This window comes from Sinocyclocheilus anshuiensis, unplaced genomic scaffold (assembly GCF_001515605.1).
Source record: "Sinocyclocheilus anshuiensis isolate Anshui unplaced genomic scaffold, SAMN03320099.WGS_v1.1 scaffold1737, whole genome shotgun sequence".
NCBI classification, from domain to species: domain Eukaryota; kingdom Metazoa; phylum Chordata; class Actinopteri; order Cypriniformes; family Cyprinidae; genus Sinocyclocheilus; species Sinocyclocheilus anshuiensis.
Window position 1 is genome coordinate 405335 of NW_015540975.1, and position 19640 is coordinate 424974.

Genomic DNA, 19640 nt, shown 5'->3' on the forward strand with positions numbered 1-19640 from the left:
AAAAAAAAAAAAAAAAAAGACAACCTCCAATTCTACTGACATTTAAAACACTTAGCTGTCTGGAGGCGTACTTCAAAGTCAGCTCAGCGGGGACTCCATCAGAACAATCTTACAAGTCTTGATTACAGGCCTGCTCAGGAAATATATTAACCACCCTCCCGAGTACCACTCTCAAGCTCATTTGAACCACCATTACTGATGGAAAGGTAAAATGGGGGGTATACCTTATTAGACTATTGCTTTTAACCAGCTAGGCAAGCTTGTGCTGCTATTAAGGCACTTAAACCCACACATTTATTTTTCTTCTTCTTCTGTCTTTTTCTCTTTCTGTCTCAGTGATTTACCTCACGTTATTAGTATCTCTCTCTCTCTTAAGGCCCCGTCCACACGGAGAGGTTTAGCTGTATACGCATACATTTTGTATCGTATAGGCGTTTTGTCCACATTGATCCGGCGTTTTGGGAGAGTAAAATCGATATTTTTTGAAACCAGGTCCCAGAGTGGATAAATCTGAAAACGCCACCCTTGCGTTTTCGTGTGGACAGCGAATCCGTATATTTTCTGAAACGATGACGTCATCAGCCCACATCTCGCCCCTAGTCAGACACTGGTATGTCACGTAACAGCAACAAAAACATGAACAAACACTGAACGATTGTCTTTTTATTAACTAACATTAACACAGATTAATAAATGTATTGTTTCATGTTCGTTTGTATACTGCGCGCAAGGTTTATGCGCATGGTCCAAGTCTTCTTCTTCTCCATTTTTATTGTATCTCTGTGGCAGAATTACAGCGCCACATACTGGTCTGGCATGTATACTACATCGTTTTGTGTCTGTTTCGTGTGGACGCAGATATTTCTTGAGACGAGGGGAAAAAAAAGATCGGATAGGGAAAGCTTCGTGTGGATGTAGCCTAAGAGCAGCCTGCAGTATGCCGATGTGATTTTCAATTAAAATGAAGAAGCCTGCAATTGTTCTCATTTCAGCAGCTGTATGATAGCAATCGCTGAATCCAGTTGTGTAATTCGTGTAATCACAGAGCAGTTTGTTAGCAGTGATAAACTTAATTACTAGCACCTATAGCATAACCAACATCTTGCTTGAGGGATTCTATCAGGTGCACATTGTACATGGCTATAGGATAGATTTGTCACAATCTGTAAAATAGCACCTATTACAGATCTAGAATAATACGCATTAGTTGTGCCTTTGAAGGACACAGTAGGAAGGGTCATTTCAGTGGTAGTAATCAGTTGTATCACTTCATGAAGGACGTTTCGAAATGGGTGTAAATCAACTATACTTTTAAAAATATTTCTATACACCAAGGATGCAATAAAGGACTTCTTTCAAAAACATCTTATCGACCCTAAACTTTTGAGCCATTAATTGTTCCGAGTAAAATTTGAGAAAAAATAATAAAATGAGAATTTCTCAATATGAGTCCTTTGGCATACGGCAGCAAATCAACAACAACAACAGTAATCTTAGTAGTATTTATTGCTGTTGTACATCCAAGGACTATCAGAAAAAAAATAGTCTTTACATATTCTCTTTTTTGTTTCTTTATATATTCCTTTTATTTTGCTCCTCCTTCAAAAGATTACGTGGATGACTTATAATAATGTGACAGGGCATGTTGAAACTGTGTGAGATGCAGCACATCAGTTGGTGTCAAGATCAGGTCAGCAGAGCAAGCAGCATTGATGTGAAAGGTGACCTTCGCTGATGCACATTACAAATAGTACATATATAATAGAATATAATTAAAAAAAATATATGATAGAATAAATAAAAACCTCCTGAAATCTTCACAATTCTTCTGATGGCTTTTTTCTGTGTTAGTATAGCTAATCAACACACAGCATTATATGTGGTTTCTATATGTGCCGAGCCACAGACATGCTGTGAGTCCACCTGAAGGCATGGGATGCTGAAATCTATTCAGATTGTTTTCAACCTTCTCTTTCCTTCTGTTTTTCACTTTGGCTTGTACCTCATACTCACTGGTTGCTCCGTCCTGCAGTTTTGATGATTGTTTGGACAGCTCTCCACAAGCTCCACTTCACATGCATCTGGATACTGGCGCGAGAAGCATCGGAGACCCGTCTCCCAGATCCATAAATATTTAATTTGCAGAGATGCAGAATAAATTGACAGTGAAATTGACTCTGAATCCTGCTTTTAATTTTTCAAATGAAGAGGAAGAGAGGGCCTCTCCGTGCTGATGTGACAGGGAGCGTGATGTGACAAGAGGTCCAGACCTCACCAGCGAGGAAAGGGGAGGAAGGAATTCACTTATCTGCTGCCTCGCCGTTACCATCGACACATCACATTCCGATTATTGCCGGGGGCCGAGGCTTTAATTACTAGCCTGTGTGTGGAGGTGAAATTAGACCTCCAGCACTGTAGGTTAATGCGGGAGTGTAGAACACACAGCCTGCAGGAGGAGACTTGCGCTGATGCAACACATCTGATCTGCATGCAGAATTCACTCTCAGCTGTCAGCTCCACTCACTGATAAGAGAACTGAGAGAGTCTGAGTGCCAATGAAGGTGTGGATGTTAACATACCTCATTTCCATTTGTTTCGTGTCTGTTTGTGTGTGCCTGCTGACGCATGTCTGCGGGCCTGTGTGAGCTTTCACTTGTAGGTGTGTACTGCCACGCAGAATACACTAACATTAATTTTGGTTATAAACAAGTTTGACGACTGTATTCTATAACTGAACTTACAGTGTGAACATGTCAGGGGTTTTCAGACTGAGGGGCTACAATGGGGACTGTAGAACATTAATAGACAAGAAAGATTTTAAAATATGTATTTTAAGGCCTGCTTGATTTTTAGTTTAATTTAAGGTATTAAACTTTTTGCATAATAATTTGAAGATGTTCACTGTCAACTAGAAACTAAATATTCCCAGATAGTTTACTTCAGTACAAGATTTATAGCTTAAACAAATTAAAATACAAGTTGAAATATTAAATGTATTTAAAATATTTATTTGTATAAATATTTGATTTTAAAATCAACACTGTGTATTTTTAATATCTCTTTTTATAAAGTAAAAAGTAGCTAAATATACTCTCGTATTTTGTTTATACAAATGAATGGGGGGAAAATTAAACATTTAGACATGATTCAAAATATATTTTATTATCCAGAGAATAAAGAATGTCATACCAGTTTGGAATGGCATTGGGTTGAGTAAGTGATGACAGAATTTTTAATTTTAATCTTAACTATCCTTTTAGGATTCTTTGTACACAGTGTAACAGTCTAACACAGAGTAAATAAATTAAATATTAATAATAAAAAAAAAAGATAATAATAGTTGTATATATTTTAGGAAGGGGGTCTTTAATATGAGATCATCATATTTTCATATAGTCCTTTTGAGTTTGAAATCCCCTTTCCTATGTGATAGTGTTTTTGTCAGATAAATCTAAAAACCTACCCAGCACAACTCAAAATGCTTCTTAACATATCTGGCCGTGAAGTGAATGCGACATTAGCTTAGACAAGCAGTCGTCTGTCTACACCGTTGCGAAAAGGGCCTCTATTTCATTTCAAGTTCAGAATGAATAATCAATGTGCCTCCCTATCTTGTGTACAATTCAGAACAGGTGAATCAGCTGAAGTATGTCCCATTCTTTTCCTTTCTGCTCAAATATTAGACAGCCACACAAAGTGAGTCATCAAAATCTCTATGCTCATCAGCTGCATTACTGCCTGAGCAATTACCTACTTTTCCCCTTGTAAAAAATTTGTTTCCGCCATGGCTGTTCTCATTACTGTTCAAATCACAGCATGCTAGGCTCGAGTCTCTGTCAATAATATACCATTAATCAGTAGCGTGCTCTCCAAAATTTCCAGAGGTACCCTAACAGGGTCTGAGCGAAGTTTTTGATTGAGTTCAGACGCTTGATTGCTTGTACAGCTGCACAATAGGGCATAATTACATGTGGAAGAGATGGCAGAGATACTATCTGACAGTCGTGGTTGTGTTGCCAGCTTTTAAGAGCAGGCGGGACTGCGATGGTAGCGTGCTGGAAAAGCATGTGGCGGAAAGCCTGTCGGTGGCATTCTGTTGAGCTCAATCCAAGGTGTTGTGTTAATTACTTTGGATGCTGTCCAGAAACCCTCAAAGAATTCAGAGAACTGTGACGTTCAATTTGGTACAATTCTAATAATTTTCATGGTTTAAACTTTACAGTGAACCAAACTTTTTTTTTCCTTCTCCAATGTTTCCATGCAACAGATAAAACTCTACTTCGGGTTCATGAGGTATGGGCTTCTATTATTTTTATTCATGTTTGCCTGAAGGGAAGTGTCATTATTTGGCACTCATATTGTTTCGTGGAGATGAATGTTAATGAGGCAGCCCTTTATTTTTACTGCATAATCTACTGAACACCTTGTCATTCAGTCAGGGAGGCACTGTTCATTTTCATTGTCACGAATGATGCAAGTACACAGTAAGTGCCATTCAATGATTTAAAGGGATAGTTCACCACAAAATAAAAATTCTCTCACAGTTTATTTACCATATTTTGTTCGCCTTATGAACACAAAGCTATCATATGGCATTACATGCCATAATTTTTTATTTTTGACTGAACTTCAAGGCTGGATTGATTGGAATGACAATCTATCTATCTATCTATCTATCTATCTATCTATCTATCTATCTATCTATCTATCTATCTATCTATCTGTCTGTCTGTCTGTCTGTCTATCTGTGTTTGTGTGTGAGAATGTGTGAATGTGTGACCCTGGACCACAAAACCAGTCATAAGTCGCTGGGGCATATTTTTAGCAATAGCCAAAAATACATTGTATGGGTCAAAATGATTGATTTTTCTTTTATGCCAAAAATTATTAGGATATTAGGTAAAGATCATGTTTTGTAAATTTCCTACTATCAATATATTAAAACTTAATTTTTGATTAGTAATATGCATTGCTAAGAACTTAATTTGGAGAACTTTAAAGATGATTTTCTCAATATTTAGATTTTTTTGCACCCTGAGATTCCAGATTTTCAAATAATTGTATCTCGACCAAATATTGTCTTATCCTAACAAACCATACATCAATGGAAAGCTTATTTATTCTGATGTATAAATCTCAATTTTGAGAAATTGACCCTTATGACTGGTTTTGTGATCCAGGGTCATATATACAGTATATATATATAAGTACTGTGCAAAAGTCTTGTTGGTGAAAATACTAATGGCCTAAAACTTTTGCACAGTATAGTGTGTACATATATATACATGCCGTTAGTTGTCCATAAACCACCAAAAAAATATGTTTTTCCACCCTATTCTGCTTGGATGAGTGCTCTAAACCCATGAATGCGGTCCCTGTTGCCGGCCTGGCAAGAGTCGGCCACCTTCCACTCCGAGCTGAGGTGGGATACATATAGTTTGGCTGTGGGGCTTGAGGGGGAAAGTCAATCCACACTAAAAGCTTAGTTGCTGCCTTTCAGCATAGAGCCAAGAGGCACATAGAAAAGCATGAAATAAACATTAATGGAAGTGGGTTAGGGGAGATTTATTTAGGAGGCTTTTTGGCCTTGCCTAAGGGAGCCATGCACCATTTTATTCACTCATACAAGCACACAGGTAAACAAACAAGGTAATTTATGGCAGTCTTCAGAGGTGGTAGTGTTTGAAGTAAGGCAATTGTTTTTCACACCGTCTCACAGAATTTTAAACATTTATCATATACTGACTGGATGATGTGCAGAATCTCTTCTCTGGGCTTCTCTGTTGGAATTTCATTAAAGTAGTTTTGTAAAGTAAAATACGGAAGAGGATTGGGGCCAAGCAGTAATAAAAAAATAAAACCATCTAGAGATTAAAGTCATTATAATGTGAGATTAAACTCAGTATATTTAAAAAAAAATGTTGCAATAAAATGTTGAAAATAAAATCGTGTTTCGAGAAAAAGCTCGTTAAATTTCGAGAAAAAAAGTCTAAAAATTTTGAGAATAAACTCATTAAATTACGAGAAAAAAAAGTTGTTGTGTTTCGAGAAAAACTCATTAAACTTTGAGGAAAAAGTCTAAATAAAATGATAAGCATAACCTGATTAAATTTCGAGAATGTAGTCTAATTACAATTTTGAGAAAAAAACTCATTAAATTACAAGAATAAAGTTGAAATAAAATGTTGAAAATAAACGCATTCGTGTCATTTATTTGAACGTTTCAATCAATGTCTGCAGTGGAGTTGGTCCTAGGGAGCAACTAGTCTCATTTTTATGAAGTAACTGGTTATTTAGGATATTTTACATAGAACAAAAATAATGTAACCATCTGTACTGCCATTAATGGCAATGCTGTATGGTTTTAGATTAGGGCAGCGGCTATTTGCACTGAGTGAAAATAGCAGTAGATATTGTTTACACTAAGTACAATTAGCCATAGATGCTATATTACACTAAGTGAAATTAGCGATTCTATTTACTCTATGTAAAAGTTGCAGATCTTTGCAATAAGTGTAAATAGTAATTATATGCTATTTATTTTTTATAAATTGTGACAGATACTATTTGCACCTCAGTATTGTTGCATGCAATAATAACATAGAGCGTAAATTATTTTATTTATTAAAATTTTTAATTAGACGCTGCCTTATTGGGACAACAAAGCCCTCCCTATAGCCTACCTACTCCTAAACCTACCCAATTAAAATATCATTATTAAACACTCGTTAGGCAAGTGATTTCCACTTTTACGATGTGATATTTGATGAAAAAGGAAGAAGAGTGAGTTTGGCAAAAGTCAAAAACTCTGGTCGATCACATCATATGCTACATCCACGAGCATTACTCTCTATGACACGCCACTGCAGACACTGATTAACACTGTCCAACGAGATAAAAGGAGCATGACACGAGCGTTTATTCTCAGCATTTTATTTTGACTTTTTTTCTTGAAACAAGTTTATTTTCAAAGTATGAGTTTATTCTCAACATTTTATTTTGACTTTTTTCCTCAATTTAACGTGTTTTTTCTCGAAACACAATGACTTTATTCTCAAAAATGAGTTTATTCTCAACATTCTATTTAGACTTTTTTTCCGCAAAAAACTGAGTTTTGTGAGTTGACTTTATTCTCGAGATGGTTTTATTTCTTTATTATTGCTTGGCACAATACTTTTCCGTAGTAATGAGGTTAAAGGGAGTTTTTACTCTATTTTTCTAACACTGTATTGTCAGAACATCTAGCGGATACTATTTATTTGTATGGAAAACTAAACAAGGAACATATTTCTACAAGAGAGAAATGCTATCCTTTCTGTATAGTGAAATATGGGATGTTGCTGGGGAAACTTGTGTTCGTTCTTGGCTTTGAGGACAGCTGGAGAGTGAGACCGAGAGAGAACCAACAGAAGGTAGCGAATAATGTTTTATCCAGGAACTTCTCTCCACCCCAGCATGTGAAGCAGAGGTGACACAGGTGACAAAGAAGCGTGAAGAGTGTACTTTGAAAGTTCTTACAGAGGTAACGGAAAAGAGAGAGAGATTGAGGCAAAGAAAAAGCGAGAGGAAGAGTTGAAGGAATTGCTTTTTGGAGGAGAAGCCGGGACTGATATTGGACTGTGCATGTCAGCCGTTGTCAATGTGACAAATCTTTGATGTGGAAATAATAGCCGGTGAGGGCTTGGCCCAGTCCAGTGGAACTACGTATGACTGTGATGAGCTGTTGTCAAACACACCCACATATACTCAAATACTTTCTCTCAGGCGCAGGCAGTATTTTTGGCACTGTATCCAATTGAGACCAAACCACAAAGCTCCATTGCTTTGATTTTGCTATATCCACATTCCTCGTCTTAAGCAGAGCTTGCTCAAATACAAGATATTAAAGTATGTGTGGTTGAAAACGTTACACTACCTGTTGAGGATTTTTGCTTCATTTTTCGGCTTAAAAGAAACAGGAAGTCATTTTGCACTTGTCAAAAGAGCTCATAAAACTCAGCCCCAAGGACAAAGATGTGCGCACATTCAGACACTATTGCAGATATTCAGACTCAAACACAGTTTCCATTTGGGATTTTAGGGCTCCCGCTGTGAATGGATGGGACTGTGAGAATAGATTATAGGTTGTGTAAGCGGTAGCAATATTATAGGCCAGCACTGAGTATGCACTAACCCTTATATTTTTCTCATGCTCTACTTATTCTACTCTTTACTCACTTTACCACACCATTCCAGGCACATACTGCACATATAATTATGAAGGCTTTTTTAACGGATGGATAGAATGGAATGATAAAATGGGTTAATGAGGTAATAGAATGATAATTACCCCAGCAATCAATGTAATTTAAATTTTTTTTTTTTTCTTTTTTTTTTTCATTTTACTATGAAGCTATGCAAATGTCATACATTTTGAAATCTGTTGAAATGTCCACTTTTATGAAAAATATTACGGAGCGTCACAGAAGATTGATGAATTTATATTTAAATTAGGTTTACATTTTATTGTGCAATAACTGTTGCATTTTTTTTTATTAAAAATTTCTGTTAAACACCTTAATATTTTGCATAAAAGTTCTTATATGCATGTTGAACAAGAATTCAACCTTTGTTTACTGCAGTTGATGAAACTTCCATAATTTAGCTCTTTACAAGCTGAAATGTTGTTTTTGCACCTCTAGTGTCACCAAATGGATTTGTAATGATAAATAATGATCATTTTCATGCAGGTTTCCTGAACACTCTACCCATCTGCTATTAGTAGGACAAACAGATAGTCCATCCCCAGATTCAGTGTTTCGGTCTTGGCATGGTTGTCAAACTCAAACAAACAGAACAATATTTTGATAGTGTTGCAGAGCCACAGTATTTAGGCTTTATGGGGAAATTAAGCTACAACTGGCATTGTCGACTCTACATATTAATGACACACTTCAGCTTTAAAGATCAGGCAAAACCTTTCCTTTCAATTCAATTTCTCATCAGGAAACATAAGAAGAATAGCATTTGATGGTTCCATTCAACCTGTTGCAGAGAGATGTTTTTGGGACAGCATTCACATCCTATAATGACTGTTAAACAATCTGACTCACGTCTGAGCGGTTGATATGAATAGCTTGAATAAAATACCAGACATGGATTTGACATAGCCTCTCTGTTCCTTCAAAAGGCCAAACTCTGGCCATCCGCACCACTTTGAATCCAGGAAACACTATTGACACATGCTACCTGTTTGTTTGTGTATGTGTGTGCGGTTTACGAGGCCGAGGATGGTCCATGTGTGCCTCGTGAGCTGCGAGATAGCACATCCCCGACAGGAGCTGTCAATAGCCATTCACTGAGAGAACTTGCCTTCATCTGCTCTTGAAATTACAGAGCGCAACTCTCACGGGGGTTCAGCACTCGCTGACCCCAGTCTTGTTGGGAGAAACAATGAAACAATGACTGCAATCAGCTATTCCCTCCAGTATCTGTGTTAGTCCCCCAGACTATGTAATGCTCCTCTATCACTCCTGCACCTGCGCTAATAGCTCAGTGCGCCAATGACTCCAAATTTAGATGGAGAGGTTATTGAATGCCTCTGTTTGCCTCGCTTGACCTCTGCAGAGAAGTGGTGTTTTTTTTTATTTTCCTGCAGGTGACCCCTTTGTTGAAGGATTGCGGCCAGGATTTGAAGGGCAGCTAGTTGCTTTGTTTGTTGTTGTTTATCCATCACTGAACAAGCCCTTGTGTTTTAACATAGCTACGACAATACACCTCTTATCCTTCCTTAACCGTATCCTTCTCACGGCTTCTCCAAGCATTCGCGAGAGCAGTATGAGAAGCTCTCCACCATGCACAAGAATATGCAGAAGCTCTACGAGAGCCTAGGGAGCTACTTCGCCTTCGACCCCCACACCGTCAGCATCGAGGACTTCTTCGGCGACCTGGCTAACTTCCGCAACCTCTTCATGGTGAGTACAGCAGCACTGTCACCTATTTATCCTCAGAAGAATGTTTTTATTATTTTGCTCTTTGCACTCCTCGAGGTTGAAGAGAGTCGAATATTCTGTTCTTTCTCTAATGTGTATAAATCTGACTTTCCAAAAGAGTCCTCGAGAGCAGGTGCAGATAATATTCTAGTTAATACTTTCAATGCTTTCTCCACAGCTAGACAGAACAGGTCAGGGTTGCTGGATAGCAGTATGATTAAGTTTAGGATTGCTTTGGCAGCTTATATCACTTGGAATGTGAGAGTGCAATTCTCTTTCTAACTTCATCACTTTCTCTTCTTTATATATATACACAGTTTTTATCAGTACATAGTTTAACGTGAGAGCATACTACTCCAAACTAAAGCTGCTGGCCTTGTCTTAAGTGCATGTGGTGATTTAACTTATTTTATCACATTTGATAAAGACATTTTCCTCACAGGGGTGAGGAGATGGAAGGACGGGCTTACTGGGCAGATTAAAGCATACATAAACTGTGCTGAGAATGGAATGTATAATGTATTACCCAACGTGTGGCTCCTATGCAGATAAAAGAGTCTCAGAAGCTTCTTATCCTTTCAGAGTTTCATTAGCTTCTGTATGTGGCGGATATCAAGGCAACGCCTCCTCCCTGTAACCAAAAAAAAAAAAAACCCTGCTTGGGGTTTAGGCAGGTAGGACTAGGTTATTGCTGATAGGATAGGATGGGATTTATCCAGACTGAGTGTGAAACCAAATGAGGCGTTTCAAGTACATCTCACTATACTAAGAAGATATGAGATTTTCAGCTAATTGATTTTTTTAGATACTTAGAGCCTGACTTGTATTTGCTTCTTATAATCTATATGGGTTTTAGGGATTATACAAATGAAACTTTATGAAAACTTTTATGCAGAATATTAATAAGCTTTATAGAAAATGATTCTTGAATTGTGGGTGTAAAATTGTTATTTCTATTTGTTATTTAATTATACATATTTTTGCATAAAATTCATACATTTTAAAAAGAGTGTTTAAAACTTGTATGTAAAATATTTATTTTAATATACATATTTTATAATACTTTAATATTGATCTTTCATAATAATTAATATTATAGCTATTCATATTTTACTAATTTTAATAACCGGTTTGACTCAGAAATTGCCAATAAATTGGTAAATAGTGACATTTTGAAGTTTTTTATTTTATTTTTTTTTACTTGTCCACTATGATTTTTTATCTTCACTGTGGTAAGGGCACCCTGGGATTGGGATAATTTAGATTTTTAAATGGAACCTTAATATGGGCTTGAGGAGGAGAGCAGAACGCTTCAACACAAAACAGTCTCTGGAGATTTTTTACACATATATGTAAATGTTTCTCTTGCATCTGCCTATATTTCAGCTCCCTTCCAGCAAAAAAAAAAAAAAATTTAATAAAATAAAAATAATTATGCAAATGGAGTAAAAACAGTATTATTAACGTATACATTTAATAAAATAAAAATAAAAAAATAAAATGGGATAACATGATGTCCAGAAGGTATGCTCAAAGTCTTCAAAACCCATTACAGTGAATGGCAAGGTCTCCTTGTCTGTGGCTTCTCGCTCACCCCTCTCTCGCAAGCACATCTAAAAACCAACTTTCATTCGCCCTGATCAAAGTCTAGCAACACGACACAGCTCTCCCTCCAGGATGCAGCATTGAACTGCTGTAAAAGGGGCATCTATGAAAATAAATTATTCTCTCAAGCGAATAGCTCTTTATGAATAGTTATCTCTGATTTAGACTTGAATGCTGGGACGAGCAGAGTTGGTGGAGAACACAAACATGGTTGGATGTCCAGTGGCCAATTTCTTTCTTTCTTTCTTTCTTTCTTTCTTTCTTTCTTGTCAAAAAGCCAGATACATTAGTAAGAGCTGAGGTCTGGTAAGATTATATTGTGTCGTGATAAACTGACGAGCAATAAAAGTTGTTGGCTATAACCGGCCAGGCAAGAACATTTTGTCACTCGCTTGGTTTTGCTGGGAAGCCCGTTCGGCACCATTGGTCCAAAATCCTGCAGCTCATAACTGTACAATAAACCTCAAATATGGCCAGATTCATTAAATTGCTTGTCGCATTACGTCCCATTATGACATGATGTTAACCGCATATTTGCAAATGTACTTTGTTACTCTTTGCCAAAGAGAAAGGTTATTAAATAAATTTATATTCATGATAGAGCCCTCCACATAATGTATGTTCCACCATAGCATATTTATGGCACCTCATAGTTTTATCAACATTTATCCACAGAAATGACCCACATTGCTGTATTTTAAATTGCCTGAGTGACACATCCATTTGGTAGGACAAAAAAAGCCCCGCCTGCCAGTTCTCATGAAGCGCTCACACTCAGATAAGAGAATCCATTAGCTATATTTCTATTCAGGGTCAATAGAAATTAAATTTGATTTCAGCACATGAAGTTTTTCAGATCGTTCCATCAATTTATCCAGTACACTGCCAGATTTGAACTAGAGAGAGAGAGAAACTCCCACTGCGTCGTCTTCTTCTGTATGTAATCCTGACTAGCGGCTGTGGATGAATATCAGTATATTAATGCCTTATCAGAGCGCAGCAGATGGTGATGAACTAACAGTCTCACTTGTTAATTGAGTGAGCCACTGATTACACCAATAAAGTCAGCAGAGGTTGAGCCACAGTGATGGTGCACGACGAGCGTGACTCAGCTTATCAATAGAGCGCACATGTGTGCATTAGTGAGCGTGCATATCTGTCTGAATACGTGCTGCTTGCACAAAACAGTTATCGAGGGCCATTGGCTTTATCTATTATGTCAGCTCTGGAAACAATGATAATGACGATGCTAGTAATGGAGATTGTGATGTAGTGTGATGTCATCACTGCTGCTTTTTCATTTCCACCACACAGCTACTGCGAGTGATCGCAATTAAACCCAATGGAGTGTCCCTTCAGATTAGTCTAATATTTGAGTCAACACATACAACATCGGCCACTTTTCACTCTTGGCAATTTTGTAGGCCTCTCACAGCCTGTTGAAAACTAATGGGGGATATGATCCAATAAATAAATAAATAACTCAAATATCATCAAATGTGGTTCAGTTCGTGTACATTTTGTGTTGGCCAAATAGGCCCATCTGTGGTGTGGATTTTTGTCCTCCATTTCTCTCGCTCTCTTTCTTTCCGTTTCCGGAAGGAAGCCAAGTGTGTATGCATTGCATGTAGGGCAGTACATATATGATGGTTCCAACCAAAAAAAACACTGAATATGAATTATAGAACCCCTGACAGTGGGATGAGCCACCCTTTTTTGTCCATATGCGTAAGACAAGGCTATTCAGATATTCTATTCTGAAGCTGGGCAAACAGGAGAGACTACCAAGCCACCCCCACAATGTAGGATTGCAGCAAGAGCGCGCTTCCTTAGTGTCACTCCGCTGCACATGTACCCAGCGAATATATTTACAAAGACATCTAGTCCTCAGTGGCTGCCTGGAAGGACACCATCCTATCCTGTGCTTGCCAGCATGCATAAACACACCCGTGGTAGATGGAGTCCATATTGGCAAATTCAATTCCGCAGCAATCCTTCTCCTAGAGTAGTGCAAACACTACTGTGGTGTGCGTTGCCCTACCAATCTAGAGATTGCACAACAGCGTTTTTCCATAAAATGCTTTTCCCAGGTGGTTTTGTCGTGTTGATTGGTGTTAGAAGTAAATTGCTTGTTTATCATCGTCTTTCGTATTAGCAGATCTAGTTGGTGATTCATCCAACTGAAAATTTGATCAAATCCTCCCACATTTTCCTCACTCAAGATGGATGTATTTATAAATTGTTAATATTTTGTGTGTGTTTGATTTTATTAATACTAATCCTTCTACTAACTTAAGGTTTTAAAAAGATAATTCACCCAAATATGAAAACTCACCCTCATGTCGTTCCAAACCTGCATGACTTTACTTTCTTCTGCGGAATACAAAAGAATAACTCTTTTTGTCCAGACAATTAAAGTCAGTGGTGTTTTTTTTTGTTTTGGTTCCACAAAATAAAGTCATACAGGTTTGAACAGACATGAGTGTGAATAAATATTTTTTTGCTACATCGTCCTTTTAAAGACAATTGATATCCCGTGGTAACTAGGATTTACACAAGCTTCAGTCTGGATCCAGAACACCTGAGAAGAGATGATGCCAACCCCTCAGAGGACGTCAGATGATGCCAACCCTGAAACAACATACAGAACTACCACATTTTGCTATAAGTTTGATTGCATCATATAATAATTGCTGTTAATGGTGTTCATCGTCTGTTTGATTACATCTTTAATTGATTTTTCTGTACATTTCTGCCATATGTACATTAACTGACAGTCACCACTGATAAGCTACCACTAAATATTGTAGAAACTTAATTTGCTGTAAAGTTGCTTTGCAACGATTTGTATCGTGAAAAGCGCTATACAAATAAACTTGAATTGAATTGAATTGAATTTAAAGACAGATTGAGTGCTATCTCTCTCATTTTTAAATAACCCATCCTGAGTACTCTAATTAACCAAACGAGTTTTAAGGAAGATTTTTTCCCCTGTAATCAGCTTTCTTAATGACTTTGGATTATTTAGTGTGCAAACACAATTAGCTGGCCTAATTTGCCTTAACATATTGATTGGTGGCCACCACTGACAACCACATGACTTCCTGTGGATTTCAATCCTCTCTGTTTACTTCTATCTATCTTTTTTTTTTTTAACTAACCTTTACCTTTCGTTTGTATAGAGCGTATCTGCAGCCATGAGATATCAGCTTTCCTTGACAGGGAGGACCGATGGGGATGCGATTTGAATTTGCAACAGTCAGAGGCACTGTGACCATGAGAAACAAATTTCCGTGAGTCCGTGCAGCTCGGATGAATGCTCTTCAGGGCCGTCCGTGAGCGAGAACATGATCATGGTCTAAATTGTGTATTTGATTCTCTTAAGCAAACATACATGCTGCATGTAGAAACAGCAAATCGCACACATCCCACCATCATTCTTGCTTTATGCTAATGCGATTAATCCTTTGTAGTCAATAGCGGGATCGTTTTGAGCTATGAGAATGATATTCAAAAGCACTCCCTCTGGGTGTTGTTTATCTCATGTAAAGCTTCCGAATACCTAAAACACAATTAAGAAAATTGATAAAATCATAAATACTGCCCTAGGCTAATTGGGATCAAGAAAAGGGTTGAAAACATGTTTGTTGCCATGATAATTAGGGTTTTTGCATGTTTGATGAGAGTAAGATAATTATGTTGTGTAATCGTGTTTGCAGTCAGAATTGTTTGTTTATTTATAAAAAAATTTGCCAGCAGGAATTATTTTTGTCGCTATGAATAAATGATTTTTCAATTAAGGATCCAACGCTTGACAATGAGTTTGATGCTATCTCCAATTACAAGACTGAGATTGAACTGTCAGTTTTGGAGACCCATAATCCAGTGGCTTCATAATGCTCTATTTGAAAATACGAAATCACAATAACAGGAAGAATTGTTTATGCTAATGTTTGTTGTCACTCTGTGTCATGAATATAGAATTCCTTTTCACACTTTTTGAAGGACAGCCATATGCATGCCGACTCAATTACTTTTTATTAGAACAAGTATTGTGTTTATTCATTGCTGACTTATAGTTTTGCAGCATAATGCAAATTTGGAACAGGTGGATCTCTCTCTCTCTCATATGTTCATCCTTGTCCTTGTCATCTCAAGAAAAGACAGTGAGCGTGTGGATTGTGGGTCCCTGTTCTCGGGTTTGACGGCAGATCCGCTATTGACCACCATGATAGCTGTACTTTTCTCCTCCCACACTGGAGCCATGATCCTTGTGTCTCAACACCAAACACGACACGCAATTCGGAAACCCTAAGGGAGTCTGAAAGGGCCAGACTGTCGACACTCATTATATCATACCAAGAAAGAACAAGACACACACATATACGTATACACAAAACACTCATTCCTGCTTTTAAGGCAAGGCCTGTCAGGTTAGTGGTGCAGGCCTGGGGTGAAGAGACCTTTGCTGTGCTGGAAAGGTTATGAAGAAGTGGCTTATTCTCTCTTCTCTGCTGTGTCTCCGTGCCCTCTGAGCATCTCTGTCCAGCTCTCTCGTCGTCTTCATACCGCCAGACACCTCTGTGGCATTTACAGAAGAAGAGAGGAGGACGATGATATCTCTGCGTCTCTGTATACAGGCTTCTCTCCCACTCGCTGATGCCCCGCCAGCATTGCCGCCGCAACATCCTGGCATTCAGTCACTGAAAATATGCTGGATGGACGCTGTGTTATCTGCTTCCACATTAATGCGTATGGAGATTGTTGCTCAGTGGGGACAACGGCAGTATCAGGAGCCATCTTGATGTTCAATTATACAATGTCTGTCTGCTTCCTTTTCTCAACACTCATTGTTTCTTTCGATGGAAGCAGAAAGGCTGCAACTGTGTCCCTTTAACTCAAGAGCAGATAAGCAGGCGCAGATGAAATCTGGGAACTTTCTTTTCAATTTCCTTGCAGATTTGGGAATTTAGGAAGGAATTTAAACTTGGTAAAATGAAGTTGAGAGTGAAGTTCCTGACGTTTTTGTATTGTAATTTATTTATTATTATTATTCTTTTTTTATTTATTTATTTCATTCATTGTATTTATTTATTTTTTCATTTTTCTAGCAAATACTTTCCACTATAATGTATCAAATGATGTGTTGTTTTCATGTTAAAATGTAAGGCATCCTCCTCAGGCATTTTCCCTTTTATAAATAATCTGAATTCTGTGGAGTTCAGCAAGTGTAGATTCAGTGTGTGCCTGCAGCTAAGCATTGTCCTCAGTGTGTATCGACTCACCATTATTACTAGTGCTGTCTATACTGTTTGTTCAGTGATAGAATTGTGCTGGAATTTTCCTTCTTTTCCTCTCTACTCAATTACCCTCTGATTTCATTGTCTCTCTCTCTCTCTGACACTTCAGGATGCTATGCGGGCGAACCGCAAGAAGAGGGAGATGGAGGAGAAGATCAAGAGAGCCAAGCTGGCAAAGGAGAAAGCTGAGCGAGAGAAACTAGAGCGACAGCAAAAGAAGAAACAGCTGATTGACATGAACAAAGGTACGGCGCTACTGCCCCGCCAGGGCCCGACTGCAGCGATTTCACATGGTGCTAAGCACTGCAGGGGTGGTCATGGTGATGATGATGGAGGAACAGGGCCACACTTCATCTGTGAAAAATCTCACTCTTCTCCGCCTGTTCGCTCGCACTAAATGTACAGGTACATTAGATGTGGCTGAGAATGTTTTAATGAAAAGTCGAGATGGTCCTCACTGCAGAACACAAGATCAAGGGGGCGTGGTTGGATCCAGATCCAACTCCTCCCACCTTACATATACCTAAACCTACCAATCTCCACCCCCTAGATGTGGATTCAACCACGCCCCCTGGATCTTGTGTTCTGCAGTGAGGGGCTACTGGAAAAGTCTTTATTTAGTAACTGTGTCACAGTGACAGGAATATGAAGTAAATGTAAATGTTGACGACAATGATGGTAATTACAATGCCAGACACAACAGTGTGAAATCGAGCTAGAACCAAAGGGATTTCAGCAGCGATAACCATTACAGCTGTTACGAGAAAGTATAAAATAAATCAATTATGTAGATGAAGGTGTAGTGCAACTCGGCAGCAGTATAAGGCTGTGCTAACAGGCCCCTGCCAGAGAAGATGTAGGTCACATGTAAAGATAAGCATCTCAGTTTCACTGCTTTTGTAGAGCAGACAGATAATGGATTGGCAGATTGCCTTTGGCCTAGTAAATGGAGTTGAGAGTTAACTATTACGTTTTTGCAAGCTTGCTCAGCTTATTTCTAAAATGAAAAGAAGCCATGTCAACAATAGCTTAATTCAGTTTAGATTACAGCAAAACTGGTTGGATATGAAGAACAAATTGTTCTCTGTCCACCATATTTCAATATGTATGTGCGTATAAACCTGGTAAATTGTGTGTTTTGAAAGGAAATGTGTGGTTTAGTTTAAAAAAGAAAGATAGAAAAAAAACTACAGTGTCAAGATGTCTCACGCAGCTTGCAAATTCAGGGCAAATTCTTGCCATGAGAGATATGAAGTACTTACTGCACTGCACTATTCTAATCCTTACAATGAGACAGAAATTCCTGCCTCTGGCCAAAAGCCTTTTTCACAAGCTCCAACTTAAAATGTCACACTGAGCCCAGCACTTTACTGCGGCCTTACATTTGAGAAAATGACATGCAGAACTTCGTCTCTGTGTGCTTCCGCAGGACGACTGATACATGCTAGTTTCCTAAGAAGTGACCGCATTGAATGCTGAGCTCGTAATAATGCAGATGGAAAGAGAGTGGATAACAAACCCTCTAGTGCAGTCAAGAATACCTTATCTTTAGTTAGCTCTTTCTTTCTGTCAGAGCCTATAAAAAGACTTTTATCATTGAATTGCTTTAGTCATCACTAGATTTAAAGAGAGAATGTCAGCGAGTTCCATTGTGCATTTGGCTCTGTAGACATTCAGGTGCATTATATAATGATTAACAGATCAGCCTTTCTTTTGCGTTCAAATATGAATATGAAACTATAGTACTGTTCTATCTTTGGGGTTGGTAAGATGATATCTAATGTTTTTTTTTTTTTAATAAGTCTCTTATGCTCACCAAGGCTGCATTTATTTGATCAAAAATGCTGTAAAACAGTAATATTGTGAAATATTGTTACAATTTAACGTAACTGTTTTCTATATATATTTACATATTTATTTTCTAATGTATTTTAAAATGTAATTTATTTATTCAGTTGATAGCAAAGCTGAATTTTCAGTGGTCATTATTCCAGTCTTCAGTGTCACATGCTCCTTCAGAAATCATTCTGATATGCAGAGTTGTTGTTCAAAAATAATTTCTTAGTATTATTAATGTTGTAAACCATTGTGCAGCCTAATATTTTAATCAAAACCGTTCTTTGATGAATAGAAAGTTCAAAAGATAAGCAGTGTAAACATCTTTACTGTCACTTTTCTTCAGTTCAATGCATCCTTGCTGCCCCAAACTTTTGGACAGTAGTGTATGACTATATAATTGTCATGAAATTATTACAGTATGATGTCTGTTAAGCATTATATAAATGCATATTTATGCATATGTACGCTATTAAGGCAAGTTGTTAGAAATTCCTGCTGGCTCTTGAATTAGACCATATTCCTTGTTTGGCTATATTCTGTAAACTTTCCATCTTGCCAGCATCTGTCTGTTATTCCCTTAAACCTGATGAATGCAGATCTCACCTGCTGTTTTTGATCACCTACAGAAAGAAAATGAGCATATTCTTTGCACAAATTAGCATGTTCTTTGAAATTATTTATTTTTCAGTAAACATGTTTTCTAAAGTTCCACAAGGGAAAAATAATATAATGATTTGTGTCTGTTTTTATATATATATATATATATATATATATATATATAGCGGAACTACTTCCTTCCGCCACGGATTCAAAGCTCAAGTTGACAGTTAAACATAGGTCACTTTTAGAATTCGTATCAAGGGCATGTGCTGCTTCAGATAGGTTATTAGTGAGAAATAATGAGGTTATAAGAGAGAAACAATGC

General features: G+C 37.7%; 1 protein-coding gene across 1 annotated transcript in view; it reads left to right on the forward strand.

Annotated features, from left to right (window-relative positions):
- Window positions 1–19640, forward strand: part of LOC107690093 (protein diaphanous homolog 2-like) — a 189003-nt gene that overhangs the window by 88682 nt on the left and 80681 nt on the right. Inside the window, exons 3-4 of the mRNA XM_016488332.1 lie at window positions 9789–9953; window positions 16986–17121. Of these exons, the coding sequence (XP_016343818.1) occupies window positions 9789–9953; window positions 16986–17121 (301 nt within the window). The remainder of the gene's footprint in view (window positions 1–9788; window positions 9954–16985; window positions 17122–19640) is intronic.